At 39.0% G+C, this 27693-nt stretch overlaps 1 protein-coding gene across 2 annotated transcripts; it reads right to left on the reverse strand.

The window, feature by feature from the left end:
* Positions 1-1957: 1957 nt before the first annotated feature.
* Positions 1958-27519, reverse strand: atf2 (activating transcription factor 2). 2 transcript variants are annotated; one of them, XM_036566704.1, is made up of 12 exons: positions 27311-27519; positions 26375-26450; positions 26061-26157; positions 25860-25978; positions 23100-23225; positions 22532-22710; positions 22020-22134; positions 20040-20126; positions 15357-15524; positions 14502-14708; positions 9575-9680; positions 1958-4089 (listed from the first exon to the last, which is right to left on the reverse strand). In XM_036566704.1, the coding sequence occupies exons 2-12, from the start codon at positions 26423-26425 to the stop codon at positions 3857-3859; spliced, it is 1488 nt and encodes a 495-aa protein (XP_036422597.1). In that variant the 5' UTR covers positions 26426-26450; positions 27311-27519; the 3' UTR covers positions 1958-3856. The 2 variants fall into 2 exon arrangements, with proteins under 2 accessions (XP_036422597.1, XP_036422604.1); XM_036566711.1 differs by lacking the exon at positions 27311-27519 and adding an exon at positions 27234-27306.
* Positions 27520-27693: the final 174 nt, after the last annotated feature.

Consider the following 27693-nt stretch of genomic DNA (forward strand, 5'->3'; position numbering starts at 1 on the left):
TTGGGTTGTGTTCTGAGGAAGAAGTTGCAGGCAGATGCCATAAGTTTGCTTTATGCGCGAGATAAGAGCATCTCCTGTGCCATGTGTGCTGGAATACCCTTGTCAGATCGGAATTCTGGGATGAACACCACAAGCTCCCATACAGGAACATATCAACAAAGTGACGCCATTGATGCCATAGACCTGCCAGCTGCACGTTAAACAGAAGAGTGACCAGACAAACGTCATGTTACTCTAATTGCATGCAAAGTAGCGAACATATTTCAAAGGCTGGAGAGGAGCTATCAGACAATCCTTACTTTGCATTTGTTTTTACTTACCCTTTGACAAACACTGTAACATGCATTGAACACTGTCAATGGCATTATATGAATTTGATAATATTCCTATCAATGGAACAGTGGATGAGGCTTATATGTATTATACGGTATAATATGCTATGGTAATAGCATGTCAGCTAAAACTTAAATAGAGTAAATCCTCAAACAAAACATATTTCAGATAAACACATAGGGCATATGGTTTCCTGGATATAGAATAAGCCTACTCCTGGACTACACAGGCTTTGGAATGTATTTCCAATAAAAAGAAAAGAGTCCATGACTAGGCTTAAAGGGGAACTCCAATTTCTCAAAATTTTATAAACAAAAGAATTCAGAGTGGTTTGATGTGAAGTGTGCAGAAGAAACTTAATGACCCAGATTTCTTTATGATGGTGGTGATATGAACCATGAGTTACAATGTCTACAGCCCAAATAGCCATTTTATTAACTGTCAAAAAATGACCAGCGAACCTACCCGTGGCTGCTGGGTTTTTCTATGTGTAATGCTGGTGATGGTAAAATAGAAGTAAATCTGAAGAAAAAAAAAAAAAACAACATTATCTTTGTTTGCCTTACAGCACCATGCATGTACATCTCTGCCATAGATAAATAAAAAAAAATACATTTAAGGCTAAAAAGCTTATCTCAGAGTGATCTTAAACTAGTGTCTCTAGGCAACATTGTAATAATGTCATGTAATCATTTTTTGTGAGTTTTAGAAGGGTTAAACACTTCAGATGGCTGCTTCCAATCACCACCACTGTGAACAATTCTGATGCTGTAACAGAGCATTTTACATCAAACCACTTTGAATGACTTTGTTTACATCTTAACCATTTAATTAAGCAGAAATTTTGAAAAAAATTGCATAATTCTTAATAATTCCTTTAATTCCTGTCTAAGAAACCAGCCCTTAACCCTCAATATAACTACTGAGGCAAACCAGCATTAGCTGTTTTCTGGTCTGGATTAGTTGCACCTGTGTTTCTCAAAACTTGTATCATGTAAAAAAAATTCCAAAGAATTTTGAGATAGCTGTAGCATGTGTGCCTAGCTAGAACCTAGCAATGAAAAGAGATGAAGGCTCATTTGTTTTCTTTTTGAGGGGGCATTATGACTGAATTTTACAGCTTGTTGTTTTCTGAAACCAGTAGACCTTAGGCACAAAAAGAGGTAATAGGTGGATGGTTTCACATAACACAATACATAGTGTTTGCAAAATAATGAAAATATACTGTGAATAATGTTCACTGCATTGCTATTTACTTTACAGCTATTCACTGATACTGCATGAACACAATTTACCACCATGAACACATACTGCAAAAAAGCATGCTAGTAAAGATTTACTTACTGCAATGTTTGAACACGTACAAGTTAATCCCATAATACTTGTAGAAAGCAGATCCTGTTTCTGAAAATTGCTGAAAAATAGATATTTTGAACATGAACTACTAGCCAAACTGAGCTTGTATAAATGCTTGCTGAGGTCAAAAGTTTTATTCAGTTTCAACACTAGATGGCAGACTATACCAATACAAATTGTTGGCAAAAAACCTAGGAGAGGTAGACAAGTGATGAAAAACATCTACTAACAAAAGGCAAATGAAAAAAAAAGCTCCACAAGCCTGAAATAGATTTAAAGAGATATTAAAAGATTTATTACAACATCTTATTAATTTATGATACTTTATACATAACTTTCACCAAGTTACAAGTTTACTGCCAACACAATAATAATCACATCCTTTTTCTGCAGTGGGGCCAGAGTTTTACAAACACCAGAAATGTAAACCCGCTGCCTCCTGGCTGAGAATCAAAGTATAACATGTTCAACTGCAATAATCCAACTGAGACATGATTCAAACATAGGTCTAATTCTCTCAGAGAATTATTCATTCATGCAAGTAAGCACATAACAATGACCGTACAAATTTACCTGTTAAACAAAATGATTCTTAAATAGATGATACTTAGAAAAGCAAATGCAGCAATAAAACTACACAGTAGTAAGCCAATACATTTTAAGATAGAAGGCAAGTTGATCCAAACTCATGATGCTAGAAGTCTGTAACTGTCACTAAGCTTAATGGCAGCAAATAATTTAACTTAAATATACAGTTTACAGACTAATTTTCCTCATTTTCTGGAAAGCACCTCCCAGTTCTAGTATTAACAATTTAAAGGTTTTGTAATTATCCATTTATTATTGTTTTTTCGTTTTTGTTTTTTTCTGAGGCCATGAACTGGAACTACTACACGGGTTGGGCGGGGAAAGCCTTATTTCATTTTTTCTTTTTTTTTTTGAGCACTGTTTTCCTTTTTCTAATGAATGAAGTGTATCTGTAAGATCATAACACAAACAATGCACATACTCCTGCTGATATCACATACAAAGCTATCATCAAATGGCATTTACAATGCTTCCTAAAATGTAGTATTTTAAAAGTCAACTGAGGTGAATGAGTAACAGCCATATTCTTATTTTCTTCAAACAGTGTTTCAAAGAGCAAAACACCACAGATTCAGAATCAGTCATGTTGTCAGCAAGTGGCAAAAATAAACATTACGTCACTCACTCAAAGAAATTATGTACATGAAAGCCTCTGTGATTCGAGAACTCAATCTACTTTATACAGCCATCTGCCAAATTCCTCAGTTACAAATCAATATCTGCAACTAATAAATAAAAAATAATGGCACATAATTAAGTCAACATCAAAGTGATGTCTGTATGGTGAAAGATGTACTATTTTCCTACAGTTACTGCCATTGCAACAAATTACTCATGGAATGTTGATCAAAGCATTGCTCTTAAAAGACACTCATTTTCTAGCCAAATATCCTCCTTAAGACTTATTTTTACAGGCGGAAGATTACTTACAACATTCGAACAACACACCACTCGTGGAAGTATCCAGCTACCCACTCACAAATAGAAGTGTCTATGATCAGTTCAAACTGCACTCAATCACTGAAGATTTGTAACAAGGCAGGTTGTCAAATCTACTCCTAAAAGTTGCCAGACCTGGTCATGTCAACAGTCAAACACTACAAAAAACTTACCCCCCATCTCTCTTCATGTGCAAAATGGAAAAGGCAAAGAAATAAAAGTGACTGCCTCTTCTGCCTACAGAAGTGCTTGAGAAAATCAATTCCCCATTACAATGAGCCATGATACACTTTGGCATTTAAGACTCATATAAAACACACTGAATCGGTCACTACTTCAGATTTCTAACTTTACAGTCATGATGATGCATATAACAGTAATATAATAAATAGAGTAAACATGGACGCAAAAAAGAGCGCGAAAGAGAATTAGACAATCAGTACAATTTTCCAAATTTGTAAAGTGCCATCCCTTGCATCTTTACAATTTTTTTGATAAAATGCATTTGATGGGAAATTAAATTAGACGAATGAAATAAACTAAATAAATATTCTCCAGACTGAAGAAGAGTGAGGGAAACTTTTTCCTCCTCACATAAACATGGCTGCCAGGATTAAAAAGTAACCCCTCTGAAGCCTGATCAGCTTCCAGAGGGCTGGGTCTGAGGGCCTGGGGCCACGCCTCCGTTCGACTCCTCCCCCTCTGTGCTCTGATCTGCAGATGGTCCAGTGGCCGAGCTGGGCGCAAGAGCAACCACTGTTGCCGTGGAGGAGCTCACGCCATTGGACGTGCTGACAGAACTGTGCTGGATAGCCTCACTGTGGGGACTGCCTGGGACGGACATCTCCTCACAGCTGTCCTCCTTGTCAAGCACTGAAAAACAGACAGCATAGAGTCAGCTCAATAGTGTCACTGAAAGTCATCATGGCAAAGTTTTCTGCACCACAGATTAAGCACTGACCCATTCTATGGGCTGCTATTATTAGTGCATCTTCACAGAAAAATGCTCCCTTGTATAGCAACAGGCTCAGCTTTGTGAAAAATCAATCAAATACAATTTAGTGAGTGATGATTTTAGCATGCAGCTTGCATGATGCTAACTGGTGGAATACAAACTTCCATTATGTGTTAGCTACTGTAGCCTCATAGATCCAGCGCAAAATTATAGAAGCAACTTTCGAACACCAAACACAACTGAATGACATTTGAGACAATGGGAAAAGTGGAAATTAAAATTTTTAAAAACTTTTTTCCAAACTATTCCTTAAATACCTGTTCAGAAATTTACAGTCGTATGCAAAAGTTTGGGTACTGCTTGTCAAATGACATTTTGATGATTTTCTAAATGAAAATAAGTACACATACTCTACAGAGAACAGAGTTTGGCTAATTTTAATGCACAATTACTGTTTATTTGCTGAATTAAAAAAAATGGGGAAAACTAAATTAAATGTGGCCTTTGCAAAGGTTATGGTACATTTTAAATGTATGCTTTATCAATCCTATTTGTTAAACTAAACAGAAACCGTTTACTAAAACTCATAGAAAAGTATTATATTTAATTGTTCTCTAAGCATGTCCTAACTTAATGTAATTTAAAAAACACGTCATTTGACCAGTTTTTGCATACAACTGTAGCCTGATATTAAAGCCAGATATTAACCACATAGGAAAAGACAAAACCTAAGTACTCAAATAAGTTAAATAAGTAACTTAAATAAGTATCAGGTCAAGACAAGAAGTAACTGTGTAAAAGTAAACAGCACTCAGAAACTTTGAACACTGAGGCCTGGTTAGTTCACTTAGTAAATGAAAATGAACACCATCACTATTGCTACATCACAGAGAATAAGCACTGCTTGGTAGTGTAGAGGACCCTACACCTGTGTTTCAGAGTGGAGACTCAGCTGGTCTGTCCGTGGAGTCCCCAAGGACTCAGATAGCCATGCCGTCCTTGGAAGGGAAGGATGGCAGGCTCTCCAATACCGTTACATGATGAGGTAGCAAGACAAGGGGCTGTACATTTTAATGGATAATGTAGGGCTTAGCGTCCTCTTCCAAGCATGTTGAGGTGCTCATGGCTGATGTTTGGCTCCATTTATACAAGAGAAGAAGTGAACTCATAATTTCCTACCAGACCGGTGTTACTTACTGTCATAGCAAAAAAATATACTTCAATGCCAAAAGATAAAAAAAAACATCTGAATTACCATCTCACTCCAGCTCAACAGCATAAAAGACAATATAAACTCAACATAAACCCCTCAAACTTACAAACACTGGAAATGACTGCAAGCCAGCTTCGGGCATTGCAATAAGTGCCTATTTTATATATGATATCACACCTGCTACAACAATACAATATGTGCTTTAGTGTGCTCATAGTCTGCTTGCAGGTTTAGCGCTAGTGAGGAGGCAATGGAACTGTTTCAGCTATTCCTGGTTAAGACTGTAATCCAAATAACACCACAATGCCACAGTTCTGACCCTGTGAATATTACGCATAAACAACCAAGCTTTTATTCAGTCTACTCCATTCAATGCGTAATTGCTACTAAACCCAGTTTTCGAGCCTGATCCGTGCTTTGCATTTTATTATTCCCAGCACTTGCTTTGTAACCTTTAATTAAAGTTACAATGTCATTTTAAACCAACATCATAAGGGTGTATTACAGGCAGTGGCGTGTGGCTGGGCCCTCGCACCCCTACCAGCGTTCTCATTTGTTTCTTGCTACCTTGCCAACTACTGCAGCGACAGATGATTACAGCACCTGATTTTAATGATGCTCACACTGGAGAGAGGCAGAGACTCGCAGTCCAAATGCCACCAGCTGCTCCACAATTGCAATGAATTAATTGGCTCCTGATGAGGGAAGAAAGAAAAAAAACCCCTCTCTCTTTCTGACTTGTAAAGAAATGCAGACTACTATGATAATTAATATAGCTAATGATGCAAGAGTCCGCTAAAATGGCACTTGGTAATTAACATGAGGGTTTGTTATCTCGTGTGTGCACTTCTGATTCTGGTTTAGGAGACGTGTCATAAAAGGCTTTGCGTTTAAAAGGCCTGCCGCATTGTGCATGATCAGGACTGTCTCTGTTGATGGGGCTCTGATCAGATGATTTAGGGTATGTGTACACCAGAAGGCCGTAAATACTTGGACGAGCTGAGTGAATAAGGTCAAACGCCACGTAAATCAGACAGGCATTTCTGCTCTCTCTTTTTGCTCCACATTCAGGCTCCTATAATTACTCCTAATGGCATTAAGCAAGAGAGCACAGGGCGAGATATATTATCATATGCAGCACCGCTAGCTCCTGAGGCCACCCTCCTCTCTTTCTCTCTCTCTCTCTTATTCGTTTCTGATCTTCTAACCGCTGCGAACAGATGGGCTGTGCGCACTGCCAAGCGAAGGCACGGCCTGCCGTGTTTGCAGGGCAGGTTGGATAATTTCCCCCCACCTGCCATTGCAGTGCCTTGGGTGCGTGATTAAAAGTGCCAACAGACAGAGATGCAAGGGCTGGTGTACCTCAGGGGCCCAGTTACTAACACTGGCCCACCATACACAAAGAGATGACCTGGCCTACTTGTTGGATCTAATATACATAAAACATAATTCAGTTCAGTAAATGTGTGTGTGTGTGTGTGTGTGTATGTATATATATATATATATATATATATATATATATATATATATATATATATATATATATATATATATATATACACACACACACACACAAAGACATAACATATAGGATTGAGCATAGCCTGCCGTCTTTCAACATATTAGGCAACTTTCTGACAGAAGAAATGACCATCTGCTGTTTAGATGCCTGCAATAAATGTTGCAAAATCTCATCTAGTTGTTTACTAAAATGAAAAGACAGAGTGATGCTTTTCTCCCCATCTTATTTCAGCAGGCTGCTAATATATGACCCCTCACGCCGCTCTCTAACAGAAGCACTACAAACAGGAGTGAAGGATAGCCTCATCCATTACCACAGCCCCCCATTTGCCCAAATACACCAACTAGACACCCACAAATGAGTTTGCTCCCTGACAACCCAATCCCATCCAGCACCCATCACTCCAATAATATGCATGACATGTCAGTACTGCTGCTTTAACAATGGCGTTGCATAATGAACGGCACAGCTACACAGTTGCGCGTCTGCCGCCGGACTCTGTGGCACTGACAGGCTAGCCTCTATAATAGCCTCATTTTGGAAGCAATCATTGTCAATACAAGTCAACACTGGGCTGCAGTGCAAGCCCCACACATGCCTCTATGTAGCTCTCTCTCCACCCACCTTCTATTTCTGCTCACTGTGTTACGGAGACGTAACTTGAGGAAAGCTGAATCTCCATCATGCTTTCTTTCGCTCATATACACACAAATACACACACACACAGATGTATACCTAAACAATGCAATTAATGGCCCAGAAGTCATTTTGAAAGAGCTGGAGAAGCATTGTAGCTGTCCTCTACAGAATGTGCTTACACAATGGTGGTTAGAAATAGCTGCCATTAAGTTTTAGTACTTGCAGGGAGCCTGAGGATTTGCTGCTAGCACAGCCTTACAGAACCGCCGCTCCTTCATTGCACTGACAACAGCAAATTGATATGAAGTGGCTGCATATGGCAGACGAGCTACAGATTTGCTCATTTCTTAAGATGTCATTAAAGCATATCGGCCAAAGATGTGCCTGAATCACATATGCCCTTCCATCTCAGACTGGTTCAATTATGAGCCCCTTTAAAGCACAAAGACAGCAGTTTGGAGAAAAAGAAGGTAAAGTTGTATCTGTGATTTTATGCTGTAATTTCAAACAAAATACACTCCTAAAGATTGACAGTATTTCAATGATGTCATTATCTTCTTTTGTGTTTTATTCCCTTGTGTTTAATTCACCATGGTTTGACCCTGGAGATGTGAAGTTGAACAAAGAGGTTTAATGATAAATGATGTTTTTAACGTATGAATTACTCTGCGTCTGATTCATGAAACCTTCATAACACAAGAAAACAAGCGTAGATTTGAGCACAAATGATGAATCAGCTTCAGTGCATGAACTCAAGTGCTAGCCTATCAGTACCAGTGTTCTGGCAGGGAGCCAATAAACGACAATGTACTGTGGTTCATCAGCCAGTGGCTGTGCCGGTACTTAGACAGAGATTGAGGATGAGCAGTGAGTGACCAAATATACAGTGTGAAAATTATGATAATTGGACATAAAATGTGAAAGAAACAAAATGTATTAGTTTTGGCTGAATGATGTGATTGTGTAGAGTGATTAATTTCCTAAAATAACATATTTAAAAGCTGACATCATAACAGTAGCAGAACCCTTTTTGATGCTATATAGAACCCTTTTCAAAAAGGATGTATTTAGAACCATATACAACACATTCTCCACCAATCTAACAAACCATTTCACAATGCAAAGCAAAAACCCTTTAAGCTTGAAAATTGTTCATGGTTCTATATAGAACCACTGTCTTTACTAAAGAACACTAAAGACTGCACTTATGTACTAGACTGTCATGTACACAAATTATTAGTATTACTGTTATTTTCTATTTGTATTGTTATTAGTGGTATTATAGATGTTATTGATAATAGTTTTGGTTAGTTTGCTACAAATCAAGCATTTACACACACACCTACCACACGTTTGATCATACAGATACACCTGATGAAAACAAAACTGTCAATGAAATTTATTTCGCTCATTTTATGATCAGGTTTGACCTTCGATTTAAACTTTGATGAACAAGGGCCACTGAGGTTTTAAAAGAGTGTGCTGAGAATGGTTCACTACCTAAAATAATATATGGTCAACAAGGGTCCCCTTTCTATTGATGGACAGGGTAGGGGTGGCTAACAAATTGTACAGCAACAAATGGACTACAGCCAGTAATTGTATATCTACAAACAGCACCTGCGTGGGAGGTTTTTGGTTACTTATTTTTCTCAGGGCTAAGAGAGCTTTCATTAACGGTTAAGCCCAGAGTTCAGATTTACGTCTGTAGTTTCAAAACCAGGGTGGAAATTAGGGGGGAGCGATGTATCACAAAGGTTTAGTTTTACACACCTTTTAAGCTATACCCAACATTCTCCAAAAACATAGACATCCTCATAGACACAGACGTTCTCAACCCTTCCAACAATCGACAGCAGAATCAAACCATCCAAGCACCAGATTTGAATATGTTTGCCCATTTTAATAAGCAGGTCTAACTCTAATTTAAGTTTGTTCCAAGAACACAGGTCAGATTCTACAATGTTACCTCTAGTTAGCAGTGTGCTGGCTGGCTTGCAGTGCTGCTTACTGAAGAATTATTACTCACAGTGGTAGCCGGATTTCTTCTGCATGAGCGTCACTGGACAGTCTTTATGAGCCAGTAAGAGCTGCTTAAGCTGGGCCACCTCATTTCGTAACAGAGTCACTTCATTCTAAAGAAGAGATGGAGAGAGAAAGAAAAGAGGACCATGCATTTCAGACATTTCAGACATTTCATTCAAGTCTGGTTATCACACACACACACACACACACACACCAAGACAATCTCATAAAGATCTCACTCTTGCCAACAGAAAGAATGGTAAATTTGCTTTTTTGCGTAGTTTCTTACACATGGTTTACTGTTAAAATGGTTAAGGAAAAAATACAAATCTATGTAAATGTGCTTCTACACACTGAGGGCTTGGTCAGAACTAGGCTTGCCATGATACCATAAATTAACAGTAACAGTTGTTAAAACAGTTATTTTGAGACAGTTCCTGGAACTAAAGTGGAAGCATGAGAAAACAGTGACAGCACGAGTTAAGCTTAAAGCAGAACTATATAAGAATTTTTTGTTAATATTGAAGGAAACAGTCAGGAAGAAAACACAAGCTAAAAATTGGTGTCTGTGCACTGCTGCAACCCACCCTGTAAAGCCCAAAAGAGTGTAGCTGTAGACATGCACTCTCAGTCAGACACCCTCTCAGCCCCAGTAATGTCACGTGCACATGCACTCTCTGACACAATGGCAGAAGCGGCTCAACTGCACGTTGACATCTGGCTGCTTTTACTTAGTGAGTCGAGAGGAATCTTAAAACAGTATCATCATCATAGTTTGTTTTTTCTACTAATAGACCAGACATGTCTTATCCTTGAGATAGGTTTTATTTTATAAATTACCATATTGTTTAAATCCATTATTATCAGTATGACAAAGCTAAAATCCATTCAGTGTAACTCATGTAGACCAACAGTATGCAGAGCTCTGGCATCATTATTAGGCTGCATGTCTGCAGCCAGACCTATTCCGTAAAGCCTGAAATAATAATTCAAAAGTCAGAGGGTCGCATTTCACGGGAATTTTTCGAACTACCTCATACGTCTTTACAGATTAACATCACACACATCAGGCTCAAATAAGAGGTTTGGCTCAATGTTTCAGTCTCAAATGCAAAATCAGCCTGATATTCTGATGTAGATACGATGACAATAATACATATTTTACTCAGAAAATACCCTCAGAAAATGTGCTGTTCTCCAAGTTTTGACCGAGTTCTCTTTTGCTACTCTTTCAACATGCTCACAAGATCACATTTGTCTTGTCTTTGGCGTCTGAAGCATGTTGATTGCTAAATGAATAAAATGTTCCTCCTCAGGTCTGAAACCTAATGCTGTGGTGTGAGGAGGTCCTAAAATGTACAGCTTACCATATAAGCATTTTTTATGACGTCTGCCTGCAGCACTGAATGCATTCAAGCAGCGGAGCTCAACAGTTGCATTTACAGAGCAATCTCATCTATGCTAGATACAATAAATGTGGTATTAATGTACGATATTACATCACTCAGCATGTTTAAAAGCTATGTTCATGTATGGGAATACTAGTGTTTTCCAATGTTTTACATTAAATAAATCAATAAATTTGTCAAACCATCCATCATCTAAACCGCTTATCCTTCTGGGTCGCGGTGGGGTGCTGGAGCCTATCCCAGCTGTCATTTGTCAAACCAATAAACTTATTTACCATCGGTGGGGGCTGTTACCTCAATAACTCAATTAACTATCAAAAGGCCTATTTGATACACTGCGCATCTCTAGCCAAGTCAGAACATAAAAAGATACAGTATCAGTTGTGAAGCTCCTGTGTGACAACTATGAAAGACACATGAATAAGAGGACAGACAAAATCAGCCTAGAATGTAACCAAAACTAACCCAAAATACAAACTAGTTTTCTACAGCTAACAATAATCAGTGCTAGAAACCATTCCTTTAAGAAAAATCTTACCCATTTGTTAAAATTATCAAAAAGGAGATGGGAGAAAAAAGGAGGGAGAAAGGGAGAAGGAGAGTTATTCCCTCCGTCAGCAAAACCCCACACCCCATTCTGCCAAGATTTACTCTCCTCTTACTGCTCCCGCGGGACAATGTTGTGCGAGTGTTAAAGATGGGCCCGTTTAACAGTGAAGGTGACTTTAAGGGGATTTAGAGGAATGCTAGCCGGAGAGACGGGCAGGACACTGCATGGCAGATTTAAGCGCTTTCTCCTCTCCTCTAAAACATAGCCGGCGCTTTAATCTATTCATCTAAAAAGCAGCCAATTTATTTGATTCCATCTGTTAGGGCTTGGCGGTGCTGGCACGGCAAGGCTGAAGAGGAACAGATTTAAACACAGCTGGTAGAGCCACGGATCTCCTCACCATGCGGATTGCCACGTCCCATTACGACCAGCACTCTGGCTTTCATACTCGCATTGTAACCTGCTCATTTCACCTCTCCCTCCCCTCTACACCATCTCATCCATCCCTCCTCTCTTACAGGTGCTGCTCATAAAACAGTGATGAATCCTTGTAACCCTTCATGCAGTACAACTATACTGTCAGTATGTGTGGGCTGGAGCTCAGCTTGGCATCAGGAAGATAATTACTGACTAAATATAGGCGCAAAGGCCTCTGGCAGGAAGTGCATGGTTATGAGAGTAAAGTGGAGGAATTCCACAGAGAAACAGACAGTCTGAGCCAAGCAACAATTGAGCTGTGGAACTATAAGTGTAACAGCAGCAAGTTCCCTGATCGCCATTTGAAACTGAGCTGTTCAGATAAGTTACATCCATTAGTATGAAGATTGTGGCACTTCAGCTCGACATGAGTGATGAACAAAAAGCTCAATGCGCTATTTGTTCTGCTGAGACAGTGTTGTATGCTGTCACACAGCCTGTGTTAAACGCAGATCCAGAGTGCGAGTTTCGCTTCTGCAGGCTGGAATCGTGGAGAATGTGGGCCGACTAGCCCTGACACCTCGTTAAAGAGCCCGTTAAGAATGATGTTGAAGTAATCGCACATCATTAGAGCTCTGTGTACTGATCAACATGACCAATGGGACAGAGAGGAACCATTACAACACCCTGATGGAAATGATTAACGCACTGCATATAAAACACACTCTAATGCTCTGCATTCAGCTTTAGGACAGAGTTCTCCTCCTGCTCGCCACAGTAAACAGTGACTGCCCTAACACCCCTCTTTCCTGCCATCTTTCCCTCTCTTTCTCTGTCTCCCCACGTTAATGTGCCTGTGTTCATTCCTTCGTTCATTTAACCCTAAACAGTGTTACAACAATCTCATCAGCACCCCCCGCCTGTCTCTCCATCACAAATTAATCAGTCCTTCTCCTCCTCCCCTCCTCCTGGAGCCCCCACCCCTTAACGGACAAACAGGACAGACAGCATGCAAATAAACAGCAGCAGATCTCATTAAATTGTCTGGAACGCGTCGCCTCATAGCCTAGCCTGTCCCTATCAGCAGAGACAACAGTTACGTGAACTGTTTCGAACTTGTCAGTAGCGGATCCTAATTGCCTGCCGCAAAATGGCGGTTCAAAGAGACGGGTTTCCCTGGGAGAGTTCCAGGGCCAGCGCTTAAATGCGCAGACAGAAGAGACGACACGCTTGTGTGCCGATGACATCTGGAGGAAATATCTTTATTGACAGGAATGTATCAATGCAGGAGCCTTACACACACACACACACACACACATACATATGTACACGTACACTATCGCTGTCACAACAAAACACTTCTTAATCACCATTAATGATTTCATCACTATGTCAGGGAAGTGACTTCACTCACAGTAAAACACAAACACAGCACACGAAAACACTGAGATAAGCAAAAAGCAGAAAAAATGTAAGATGTTTCATTTTGTATTACTCTGAACAAAGATATCAATGTCTTTGTTCCTATTCCAGAGCTCATTTAATGTACTCTTTGAATAATAGTTAAAAAAAAAAACTTTGCAACAGTTTATAAAGTTCTTCAAAATTATACTGTTTTAGGAGTGATAAATTTAGTGTAATGGGCATATAACAAACCAATCATCTATAAAAGGTGGCAGTGTGCAGTGATTGGTAGTCTAGTTACTAACAAATATGCAAAGGCCATTTTCTGTATTAACTGGGGAAACAAAAACGTGCATGTATTTCTGACTAAGGGCTACATGAAAAATAAAATAAGACACAAAATGAAGTTAATACCTGCTTTACATGTTTTTGTAATAAATTCTGGGTTTTGTAATTCTTCAAAAAAGATTTTAGTCATTTCTGTTTTTGTCCCATTTTTCATGAGCAACTTCTTATCCCTGGTACACAAAAAATAAAATAAATAAAAACACCTTATAATACAAATGTGCGAATTATTAAAAGGTCTATCACTAAATAAATATTACCTGGTGATAGCATGAGTTCTTGACTGAGGCACTAATGTGCTTAATGCCTTCCCACTGTATCAGTAGTAGAATGTGTGTTTGTATTTTTTAAATGTTCCTCTTTCTTATGATAATATTACAATTCTAATGGAATTCAAATACATTTTTGAGAGGCCACAGACATATTTTTACAGTAAAACCAAGCTTGCACTTTTCCTGTGACCATATCATTAGATTGTTTATCATATGACAGAGATCAGCTATTTTATCTTTATAGTTCATAATGATTCATAAATGTTCTCAGGGGCACTTATTTGAAATTGGAGAACTCTCATCAGAAGTGCCAACAGAGTATAGGGGCTACAGAGGTCTGAAATACGCCTAAACATGTGGGCAACCATCACAGCATCAATAGCTTAGACATTAAACTGCCTTCAATCTTTTATTGTCTATTTTGTTTCATTAAGATGTTCATTATTGAATCACCTCTTATTAAACATCCTCACGACTCCCGCATTTAACACTGTGTAGCTGTAGCTTCTCTGACTGTGATTACAGGGTGTGTACCTGTAGCTGTCCGTTCATAGAGCTCAGGTCTTCAGCTTTCTTCTCCAGGCTCTGCACCCACACTTTCCTCTTCTGTCTACAACGCGAGGCTGCTGCTCTGTTCCTCTCCAGAAACTTCCGTCTCTTCTCATCAGGGTCTTCATTGGTTGACCGCCGCCGTCGCCCACCTGTACTGGGTGTGTGCTGAGCAGGAGGGGCGGGGGATGCCTGCAAACACAGACAAACACACACAAACGCCAAACATAAGACGAATTTCAGTTCCATGTACATGATATTAGCACAATTCACTACGATTTGGCCAGTAAAGCGCTGCTTTAGCTGCTTTAGGCACCTGAAAAAACTGTATTTTAAAAAGCTATTTGACTGGGCAGTAAGTGGTTCTTGCTCAGATAATCACTGATACTGGAATAAATACAAATAATATTCATACAATAAAAAGTGACTGTATGTTCATGTGTTTGCTTAACCATTTCCAAACCTCTCCTTGAGAAAGTCCAGGATTATTTGTAATTATCATCCAACACGTGGTTTGGCTAATCAATTCTTCTTTATATTATATCAGATGTGCTCGTGATGGAATTTAACAAATTCATGCAATTGTTGGGAGCATCGAGCAGAAATCTGGAACCAAATCTGTGATCTTCTAACAAGCTCACAAGTTTTCATGTCCATTTTTGAACAAAAAAAGTCTTATGTTTCACTGTAGTTATGTTTATTTGTATTTATTCTAATGTTAGATAATGTTTTTACATGCATAAAACACACCTACCGCTGAGAAAAATGGTTTTAAACAATTCACTTAAGACTATGTGCTTAAGACTTTTGCACAGTACTATACAAAACTGTAGTACGCACAGGTGTTTCTGTGGTCGACGTGGCTGGCTGTTGCAGCGATTGTGGGCGCGTTTCCTCCGCTGGAGGTGGGGCAGGAGGTGGTGTCTGGCTGGCAGCTCTGCTCTGGACATCCCCTGTGTCTCCATTGGTTACCTGAGGGAGCTGCTGACTGAGGGCCGCCTTCAGCTTCTACAGGTAAATGAGTTCGAGTGACAAAGACAGGACGTGAGACAGAACAGGTAAGATAACAGCCTACAGGATAGTTTCACATGCTTAGTATTGTTGGTAATATACACCACTAAACACTTAACATTTAAAACAGGTTTAAACAATATTAAAACTTTATCAAATTACTACACAAATTAACATTTTCATTAACTGGTTAACTACTACACTTATAAACAATACAAATTTGCTGTCAGTTCCTACAAATCTCAGATCAGCAAGAATTTTGTTATGCTGGTCCCTGAAAAGCTTTCTCACATTTTCACCATAGTCAACGGTCACTAGCTTGTGAATTTGTTCACCAGCTGTGCAAATATTACTCTGGCTGGTTCTCTAATTAAGCAGCAAGCTACATAGCAACAGAGTGGCTTGTTCAGTCATCTGCTGTCACAATGAACACTACAAATCATACAAAAGAAAAATGTTTTGTCTTTTTGTTGGCCATACATGCTCACTTTCTCTTTTAACAAAATTGCTGCTCTAACGGCCCCTCTCATAAGTCAGGGGGCTAAACCGCATTAGAGAGAGGCAGGTACAGGAGATTAGAATAATTAACTTCCAGAGAAAGCGGGAGGCAAGGATTAAAACAACATATTCATCACCACTAAAAACAGATGCTTCCCTGCGTCCTGTTCCAGAGGAGTAATAGCTGTCGTAGCTAATTTCCTATTCCCCCGAGATGGCTGTGATTCTCTCCTGTCAGGGAAATCTCTCTCCTCCGGGCAAGCCGTAGCGCACACAGCATAGCGACCTCAGCGCTAAGCACCCCTTTCCTAACTCTGCCTCCCACTGAGCCTGTCACACATTCCCCACAGCTGCCTAACAATAATGTCAACACTCACGCGTTGAGTGACACCCCACACACACAAACAGCAAAGACATACTGAAGCACGTCTGTCTTCTTATGGCCATTTGCTGCCAATGTACAACATATATCACAGATCTAAAGCATCGCCTTGTGTAAAAGGACAGAAAGAAGAAAGCAACACTGGTGCCCAAAAAAAAAAAAGTCAAAGGCGTCAGGTAACAAATGCATCCACAGCAGGTGAACAAGGCAACTGAGGGCGAAGAGAGAGAAGAGAGACTCATTTACATGGAAAAACAAGAGGAGAACATTCTTTTAACAGCTACCTTTGCCAGACCAATCTATCTAGCAAATTAGTTTATAGTATAACAACCTTCCAGAACTCCCTCCCTGCCTGAGAAACATTATTCTCCTACAACGACTCATGGAAAGGGAGAGAGAGAGAGAGAGAGAGAGAGAGAGAGAGAGAGAGAGAGAGAGAGAGAGAGAGAGAGAACAGATTCATATTTCATATCTGCCACAGAAACCTCATCAGTGCAATAACCCTCCATCTCTGGGGTGTTATCCAACCATCTGCTACTATATTACTTATCTTTATTTTGCAACTAATTAACAGCATAATCTTCTAAATTCAGCAAGTTAATTATCATTATTGTGGTCTTTGCAGCATCATCAGTCCTTGTAAAGTGCCGTGTCTGTGTGTCTGGGGAGGACATGAGAAAAAGAGCAGGATAAAGGGATGGAGGAAAAGAGGGATGGATACAAAAGAGGAGGGGCAGAGTGATGTTTCCCTGATGTGAGCTCATTAAGTGTTTTCTGAAGAGTTGTGCTGAAGAGCGCAGTGTGTGTGTGTGCAATGTGGGTGGGGGGCATGAGTGTGTATGTGCGTATGCGTATGTGTGGTAATGAGAAAGTAAGCTGTTGTTGGTTCAAGTCCTCGTCTGCATGTGTCTGAGATGTATTAGGGCCGAATGATTTGAATCGTTCAAAACAATGTGAAGACAACACTAAAATTAAAATTGCAACTTGTGTGATCTGAAAATTTTAAATTGCAATTTTGAAATTTTGTTTCAGGTCTAGTCTGTTTATCTGTTTGAATGAGTGTACTGTGTGTGCAGATGTGTGTTTGTGTGTGTGTGTGTGTGTGTGCAGGGTCAGGTTGGATTCTGCTGAACAAAAGGTTCCACGCAGGGTGAGGCTGATTTAATGTGCTTTTCTGAACCTGTGCCAAGTGCCCTCCCCCTTCTGGTTGCCCCCAATGACAGCCCGCTGAGCACAGCGCTGTATGTGCGTTTGTCATCTCTAACACACACGCCCTCCGACAGACATTGCTCGATCCCTACACTCGCCCCCCACCCTCATCTGTAAGAGCAAGTTTCCCTGCTAATGTCCAGAGGAGCAGCATGCTGTGAACATTTACAGCAGAGTGATCAACACTTCATCACTACAACATGGGCCAGCATTTATACTGTAGACACACCTTACCTCTCCATCTCTGAACTACACAGAGCTACATTCCACATCAAATTATAACAGTAAAGAAATGATCCACCTTAAAAGGACCGTCAATACATGACACCAATTTCTACAATCACTCAGATGTTCCTTCTCTTAACAATGTTAAATATTCTTGGCACGTTAACCAAGTTCTGTACAACACATACACTCTGAGGCTAAAATGATGCTTTAAAGCCAAATTGAAACATCAAAGAGTCATAAATGAATAAATAAATCAGGATATGCTGTAACTCAGCTTTTCAATTTCTTATTACTCACAAAAAACTGCAGTGGCAAATAAAGGTACCATTTCATGCACAGCATTTCTTTGTCTAGAAGAGTAACATAACATTCTTAAGTGGTGCCCTCTAGTGCTTAAGTTAATGAACTACACTTATACTACAAAAAAGCTTGCAGATATCTGCACTTTTAAAAATAAATGGTTGGGGATGGCTCAGGCATGCGGTTCAACAATCTTTACAATACATTTAAGGTAATGCAACCATGCATTATCCTAATGCAAATGTACCAAATGTAGTTCTTTTATAGCATCACTCCTAAGAATCCTTTTTGTCCCTTTTATCTTCAAGAGTAATCAAAAGACTATACATGAAATATTCAGGAACAGATTGAATCTGAAAATAAATACAGATGCTAACTAATCAAAACTCAATTTCTTCTTTGTTTTTTTAACAGCTAAGCCTACGTCACTTATTGCATAATCGCCAGGCGGCAATTATTTGAGCTGATCGCAATCATTTTCCACAGTTGTTAGTAGGGCTGAACGATTTGAGGAAAATAAATAATTGTGATTTTTCTGATTGATTTTGCAACTGCAATTTAAATTGTGATTTTTTTTCTAAATTACAATTCAGGCCTGACTCATTTTGGCCAAGAAGACCAGAATATCCACCTTTCTTGGCTTGAGGCTTGATCCCTGAACGTAGTGTGCCAAACTGCCAGTAAGTTGTGTTTATGATGTCACAACACATGGAGGTTTGGTTGCCTCTGATTGGTGTAACTTATCTACAGGCATTTCACAAGCTCTTATTAGGTTTGATTTCCCCTTTTAATACTTAAAATGTTTTTGCTAATGTACACACTTAAAAAAGATGGCGCTTCAAAGGTTCTTTAGTAAATACAATGGTTCGATCTAGAACCATAAACACTGAACGACCCTTCTGCATGCTAAGAAAGTTCTTTGCATGATGAAATGTCTCTTCAGACTTATGGAGCATGTGCTGTTTATGGTTCTGTATAGCACTCTTCTACTGTTACAAGTTTGACATTGTAACAGTAGTAGAACCCTTTTTGGTTCTATACAGAACCATTTACAACACATTCTCCATCAATCTGAAGAACAATTTCACCATGCAATGAACTTTTTAAGCATGCAAATGGGTCTTTGAGTGTTCATAGTTCTACATAGAATGATTGTCTTTGCTAAAAAAACATCTTTTGTAAGAACCTTTTTTAAGAGTGTAGGCTATTATTAAAAAAATAAGCTCTTGTTTTTTAAAAATTGCACTTACATTGTCTTAAATTGTGATTTTGGTTTAAAAACGATGAATCTTTCAGCCCTAGTTGTTAGCTTTGACAATCGTATGCTTGCATTGCAGCAAACAGAATGTGAACTGAGTGCAATTTCATTAATTGGGGTGAAGAAAAGGCATTTAGATTAAATAAAGTAGAAAACTTATTTACTGAGACACGTAATGGGTGTTACAAAAACAGCAAACATTCTATCTTCTGATTGGTGTTATAACATGTTTAAAGGGCCACGGTTAGTAATATTTGTTTATTTGAGCTCGTCATCAGTTGGGAGCTATTAGTATCAACAGCTACGCAGCCAATTTGGCCACTTCAGGCTTGTACTTTTACAGCCACAAACAATAAACAAAAAAATGAAACTGTCAATTGCAATTATTTATACGGTAATTAATCATCAGCTAAAATGTTATAATCGTGATAGGTCCATTAAAAGCATTTAATGATGTTAGTTATTCTTTATATGTGTTAACATTTCATGAAAAAAGGACAGATGGAAATGGTCCAAAAATACTTGGAATTAAATCTCATTAAATGAACTTGGTGGTGTCTTACAGAGTTAAAATTTTAAGAGATATGAGGTTTTGATAAGACAGTGATGACATGTGAATAAGCACAACATGAGTTACCATCTTTGTTTCTGATTGGACGGGTTGTGGAGAGGAGGGGCCAGGGATTCCAGGAACATTAGGCACTACGGTGACTGGTCTTACGAGCTGAGACAGAACACATATGGACACACATATGGAGAGAAAAAAGACAAGCAAAATTAGTCTCTCTCAGGATATGTCTTACACTTCAACCTGCTAACTGCCCTTTCCGCTCAAACAACAGCACTCAGACAGACACACACACACACAATGAATAAAATACACTGAACCTAGTCCCATAGCTCAGCCTCATTAGGCTGACTGCCTGGTATTTGCAGGAGGTATAACAACACACAAGATACAGCAACCGAACCCACCTCTCCATACCCACACATACAGACGCACCCAGAAACATAAAGAATGAGAGAAGAGGGTGGGGGGGTGGATGAGAGAGAGAGACATTGAGAACATACATTGGAAAAGAGAGAGAGGGCCAAGTTGTAACCCTAGGGGAAACAATCATGTGTTGCTCTTTGTACCATACTGGCTATATACACCCACACGCATGCACATTCCTCACTCAAAGACTGTTACATGCTGGACAGATGCACAGGTACTTGAAGCATCTTTCACATGCTTGGATAAGGCCTTGTATGCCCCTCTTACAATCCATTACTACACAATTCTACATCTAGCCAGTGCATGGCAATATGAATGAGAATATGCATGTGACACAGCTTTGCTCCAACTACTAGAAGTACATACAAGGGCAGAGAACATGTCACAGTGGTGTTCAAGGAACACAGCGAAAAAGAACCCATTATGGATGGACTGCGCTCTCTCTGTGTCTTATTCTCCCTTCCTCCTGCTCTCATTTTACTGCTGTGACATACAACTGCCCTTTTCTAAGGCCCATTAGTTCTCTCATTCCCCCTCTCCATGCCAGAAAGGCAGTGTCGGAATAATAAATACCGGCCTGTCCTCAGTGCCACTCTAAAATGTGCTACTGACAAATCACACCAATGTGACACTAATGCGGAGGGAGATGATCTCACTCCCAATGTCATAACTCTGCACAACTCTTGGAAAGGAAGTGACTTTCAAATGTTTAATTGCCCAGCAAGAGGAGTTACAGTCCTCTATCAGATTTCTGCATGTGGACTTTCTCAGAACAATAAGTAGGTTGAAAGTAGGGATGGGCAATATGATGATATATTTTTGTTAATGTGCTAAATTTCATCACAATACACTTTGAGTATCATGGGTATCTTTGGTATTTCTGGAACACTGAATAACTGCATGTATTGTAAAAAAATGTAACAACTGTAACAATTTTTCAGACATGAAAACTCCTAACCAGTGAACAGGGTTACAAGTCCAGAAATCTATCCCCTGTAGCAGGGTCTGGCGGCATCACTCCTAGGAGAAGGCTGAAATTCTTGTCCATTCTGAGACTAAAATAAAGGGGTTATGGCTATGCAATTACTTAGTTCAGGGTTCAACAACTATGCTTATACAAGTCCGAAAATTTTACAGTTTTCCAGGTTATTTTTCTTCACTTCTTAAAAGTGTTTTGTTCACCACACCAAGTTCAGAAAGCCTATGTCTAAGAATTTTAGAAGGCATCTTCTTCATTTATTTCAATCTAACTTGTCTCTAAGCCTCAGAAACATTAAGTATATTAGGTACATATATACAGAACTACTAGTAATGAAAAAATGTGCTTGTTAACTATAATAAAAATAAAAATATCACTGGTTATTTAACAGTAACTAAAAAGAAATAGAATTACTTTTCAGTATGTTTTTTCAGTGTGTGAATATGAGTTTAGAAGTGGATCCCCTGTGTGTTTGTCTTTAAGGAAAACTGAAGCCGAGCCAAGCTCAGTCTACTGTGGTGTTGATTCAATTCAACACATATCAAATACCTCTGTGTTCAAATGCGCAAATTTTCCATTTCGAATCTGTTTAACTGAAAATCAAACAAATAAATGGACAACTAAAAAAGCTGCAAACGTACGGGTATGGCAGTGGGGATGTGCACGCTGGAGCTGGCGATGGTGGCTGGAATGGCAACTGGCATTGTCTGTCCGTTGGGCAGCTGCAGAAGCACTGGGAATGTGCCAGACACAGGACTGGAGACACACGAGAGAGGCAAACATATACAGAAATATTATACATATTATAGAGGCATATTAATGTATTATAACAAATGAACATGATGTACAGTTAGGAGTAAAGCTATAGCTGTGCATTTTGTCTTTTTAAGCCTCTTAAAAATGAACTTAAAGGAGAGCAAGGATGTTGGTGAGACTGGTGACAAAGCAACTCATAATTAAGAGATGAAACTTTTGCCATCTGCATACACAAGTACAAGCAAAGTAAAACGATAAGCAACCAAGTGACCAAAATAAAAAGCTCTTGATGAGACGAAGAGGAAAAAAATGTAAGTGAACTAAGACACAAACTACATGAAGTGAAAAATTTAAGTTAGATGTCTAAAGTAATAAGTAACATTTTGGAGCTACTTACACTATTGGCCTATTAGAGGATGGGACTTGGGTTATAACAGAGCTAGATGTTGGCGATGGAAGGGCTTGCTGAATAACAACACTAGCATCAGAACTGGCCAGAAGTACATTGGGGACTTGAAGGGAGGCAGGACGGACTATAGTAGATGTAGGCAGTGAGGTCGGCTGCAAAGAAACCTCCTGAAAATATCATACGAGACCGAAGGTGCATCAACCATTCAGGAAAAGTGCCATTTAAACTCTTTATAATTATTTCATCCTTTGCACAGTAATAAACACATATTACTGTACCTGTACCTGTTACAAAAGACTGATACTTAGCTGACAAATACTTGGAAATGTCAATAGCTGTATTCTCCAGACTACTAGAAACATTAATAACATCCACAGACGAGCTACTGTAGATGTTTTAGGTCCTATATGTACAAAACTGAAACACTCACAGGCTCCTGAAGGACATACAGGCTGGTATGTGATTCAAAATATACGCATACGCACATCATTCAAAAGGGCCCACGGTCAGTAATCAAGTTACTTTCAACAATCCGCAGCATTATTCAGTGGATCACCTTGTCATCACAGGTTGTGGATTCAGGATGTGGGAGGGGACTGTCTCGATGTGATTCAAGAGGTGTATGTTCCTCAATTTTGTTTCGTACAATAGGAGTAGCAAGAGGCGACAAGTCCAAGGGTAACTAAAATACATCAAATCACAAAAATCACACAAACAATCTGATATCAATGCAACACACATCTCAACCTGATATTAATACAATAATGTGACCCATGTAAGTTACACTCATTTAAGTAGAGCAACGGAACAAGGTTTATGCTTGGCACATGCCATTCCTTTTTTATCCACTCTTCCAGTTTTCCACCATACTGTTAATCAGTTAATCTGGTTAGTCTCATCCATGCATTAGACTTTGCTTCTTAAGCTAAACAATTTTTAGGGTTTTCTGGTTCTATGACTCACTAGGGGTTAATATCTTGTGGTGTACCCTCTGAGATTCTGGGAGTATAGCTTGTGCCTCTGGCAACTCCTACACTCTGCAGAGTATCTCCGTTCTGCCAGACTGTTGTGTGGACGCTCTTCTTAGGACTGCACATTACAGGTTAAATGTTGTCTAAATTCTGGCTTTTGCAATACTGCATTAAAAAATACCACATGCTATTCAGTGGTACAGCAGTTACATGTTTACTTGCTGCACTAGTTTCTATTCTTTGCCTTATTCAGATTTTTTTCAACCTCAAAACAGATACTTTACTTATATTGAGATAACATTACAGGGTCTTTGCTCCTCATTTTAACAGACCCCAAAACCATAGGTTCTTGAGTATCTTGAGTTACAAATGAAATGAGCACACCTAAATAAAAAATAGCTACAAAGGCGGATTTCTTAATAGTGCTGTGAAGAAGTATTTGTCCCCTCTCGATTTTCTTTGTGCATACTTGTCACACATTTTTCAGATCCTCATCCCGCTGTAATAAAAGACAAATAATGGGCTGGGTGATATTGATCAAATTCAGTATCATTTTGTTTTTCAAATATATTACAGCATCAGATGATATTCAGCTCTGCATTACTTATGTTAATAAGTTACCATTAATAAAGTTAATAAAGCCATGCTTCCAGAGTACTAGTACTCTATGGCCAAAATTCGTCTCGCAAATCTAACATCTTGTTTTGCTTGAGTGTTTTGTTCTTCTCTCTTAAAATTACATCAAAAAAAACCTTACACAGTGTCAAACATTAACTACAGAGAAATCACATTTTCAGCAAAAAAAAACTATTACTATCATTTTAAGACAATATACCTTTTTACTGTTCTTTCAAAATAATCTGAAGCACCCAGACGAACATTACAAGTCCTGAATACTATGAGTTAAGTGAAAGAAATCAAAAACATAAAAATAAATTAACTAAATTAATTAATAAACTGCTTGACAACAAGAGCATTGTTATTATATGGGCATTATATCATTGATTATCAATTAAATACAACACTGTGCAAAAATCCTATGCAGCCCAAGAAACTGCTAAGAAGTATTTATCCCAGCAGACAGTATGTTTTTGTAAAAACAGGATAAAACGTTAGAATAAATATAAATAAACATAAATGTAGTAAAACTTTTCTTCTTTGTTTTTAAACATTTAGTGATATCTTGGTTAGAAGAACAAGTCTGGCTCCTGACGTCTTGGTGCCCTCCAGCCTTGTACATGTATTTGTTGAAATCCATCAACAGCACACCTGGGGCCATATTACAGAAAACTTCTTTATTCTTAAGCTAAGATCTAACAGGTCAAGATAAAAATTTTCACAAATTCATATTACAGAAGCAAATCTTACCTTAATTCAGGAATCTTATCTTACAGCATTTTATCTTATCTGAAGTTAGGAAGTTGACAATCAAGTGTCAGGTCTCTTCCCTAGCAAACGACCAAACGTGCACAGCTGAATCTTAACACGTAATCAGAATAAAGTTAACAATGTAAGTTACAGCTACAGTCATAAATGTAAAAAGGTCAAAACAAAAGTGCAATAAACTTGGAGTTATGAATATTGTGAAAGCACTTCGTGCAGTTTATCAGTGTCGCCGCTCCACATCCAAATCCACTCAAATCCTAATAAATAGACGCCTGTTCAGCTCAGTCTCCTCATTATTCACCACCATCACTGTAATATTTTATCTGACAAATTTTCATCAACATTAACACATCAAGGTAATCAGAGGGGATGGTGGAGATCATATCTGCAATGTCTGGGGTTTTTAAAAACGAAGAGTTAGAAAAGAAAAACATCTCACAAGCAAAACCACAGTTTTGCAATATAAATAAATGTAACATCATTATGCTAGTAGTGAACAACGCTGCCCGTAACAGCTGCATAAAAACAACATAAACGGATGGTAAAAACAGAAGTTAGGACACCGCTAGAGTTGTCTTAAAGTTAGGACAGAATTTAGAAAATTTTGTCAAGTTAGGATGTTTCTGTTTTCTTATCTGGAGTTAAGATTATGAACTAGCTTCTGCCTTAAATTCAGTCCTAACTGAAGGTGTCATGGCGACTAAACAGAGAAAAATAAGATTTCAAAGTTAGGTTTCTGTAATACGGCCCTTGGTTTGCACAAAGTGGATTCACATTTAATTTATTTGATTACATTTGATTAAGTGATTTTTTTAGAAAAATCTACCACAATCAATAAACTGTCCAGCAAATATATGTCAAAATACTTTAAATCTGTTGTTGGCAACAACATGTCATTGGGCATTTTAAAGCCTGCATCTCTCTTGTTTCACTCTGAAAGTTTATATTTATGTATGTACCTTCTTAATATCATCCTCAGCGGCCTTTTTGAAGTCATGTTCAAATGGACTAGTCAGCTCATTGAACAGTCCAACCTCCTCACAGTTCTTTAAAAAGCGAGTGGGTGTCGGTGTTTGGTCTGAAACAAGAACCAATAAAATGAACAACTTATAACATCATGGTTGATCTCAATTGAGGAACAGGTATTTTTGCATACTCACCAGCAATGATGACACTGTCATTGCGTGCTGGACCAAACCTGAGGGTCATCTCATGTTTATGTTTATGGACTGCCAAATGATCCTCATTTGTAAATCGCTGTGAAAGTAACACTTTAGCTTATTTGTCACATAAAACCATTAAATGTTGCCAGTTTAAATATCTTTTAAACTTAAAATTAAGATCTATCAAAATCATAAACAACAAATATAGAATCACATAGATTATGAAGTATGCATGTATGGCATCTGACTTTAAAAACCAGCAACAGCCTCAGCAATAATGTGAACACTTCTGTGTATTCTGGTACATGTACCTGACCACAGCCTGGAGCAGTACAGAGGAATGGCTTATCATCTCCACTCATATTCAGAGCTTCTGTTTGCCACCTCCTAAAACAAAATGCTAATTAAGTAACCATACTTTCCAATATGTTTACAAACACAAATACCAGTATAAAAAGGAACAACAGGGTAACGTTACAGAGATTCTTTGTATATCTGTCTGGTAGCCTAATACTTTGAAACATGTTGCTGGGCCATGTTATGTGTACAGCTGTGGGAGTTGTTTAGGATAAGGGGGTAGCTATTACAGAAGGAATCACACTGACAGTTAGCTAGCATGCCACTTTAGTAAAGTTAAATGTTTGTCCATTAATAAGAAATTAAATCCCATGTGTCGTAAACAGATTAATATGGCTAACTGCCCAAATCATTTCAAATGACAGCTCACAGACCACTGCTTCTGTACTAACCAGCCAGCCAGCTAGCAGCATAGCAAGCACATTCTATTGTCAGTTTTGGCTACGACTCTTCTTTAACAGCTCACTAAATCTGTGTTTATGTAAAATCAAATCCCAGATTATAGGCTGCCAAACAACAAGAATACACTTTTACGTGTGTACCCGTGTCCTATGCGATGCAGAAGGTGCTGAGGATAACAATACAGGCCAGCTTGTTTACAGTCCCCAGGCTCAGGCTAGTCCCTGCTAGCTGACGTTAGCTGTTACCACCCCTTCTTTTACAGAGGAATATGAGCTTAGCTAAGCTAAGCTAGCTGAGTTAGTTAGCTAGCATGCTTTATAGCCGTCGCCATATTAGCAACAAAGCTTGTACAGAGGAAACATCCCCGTGTCATGAACGCACAGTTAAACAGATGTGCGTAACTGAACTTACGTCCTGCTGTCACTACTCGACACATTAACCCGAGCGATGTCTCTGTTTAGTGAGAGTGAATGGAGGTAGCCACTTACCCGCGGGCACAACCCTGCCAAAGCCCAGCCGCGCACTGCCGCTCTCGCGAGTCTTCGCTCAATGACCCCCTCACAGCAACCCCGCACTAACGATGGCGGCGGGCTTCAGTCAAGCCCGGGAGTCAAGACACTAAAATTAAACCTGTTAGAGTCGCGCTGCTCTCGAGCATTAATTCAGAATGAAGTGTGAGCGCTGCTGGTGCGTTTACACATTAACCACTGGAGTAACTTCTGAAGGACAAAGATCAAGTTGGTCACTTATGCCTGCCGTTACGTGGCAGCTGTATTTTCAGCGTTTTACCGCTGGCACTGTGAGCTGACACCCATCAGGGTAATGCTTGTCTTTTTTTTACTATTATTCATTCATATCTGGGATAATTACT

This window comes from Colossoma macropomum, unplaced genomic scaffold (genome assembly GCF_904425465.1).
Source record: "Colossoma macropomum unplaced genomic scaffold, Colossoma_macropomum, whole genome shotgun sequence".
Taxonomy (NCBI): domain Eukaryota; kingdom Metazoa; phylum Chordata; class Actinopteri; order Characiformes; family Serrasalmidae; genus Colossoma; species Colossoma macropomum.

Coding starts and splice junctions, on each gene's coding strand:
- atf2 (XM_036566704.1), bottom strand. CDS start 26,425: ATGAGTGGAGATGATAAGCCATTCCTCTGTACTGCTCCAGGCTGTGGT. Junction 26,158..26,374: donor CTGCTCCAGGCTGTGGTCAG/GTACATGTACCA, acceptor TTACTTTCACAG/CGATTTACAAATGAGGATCA. Junction 25,979..26,060: donor TGACAGTGTCATCATTGCTG/GTGAGTATGCAA, acceptor TTCTTGTTTCAG/ACCAAACACCGACACCCACT.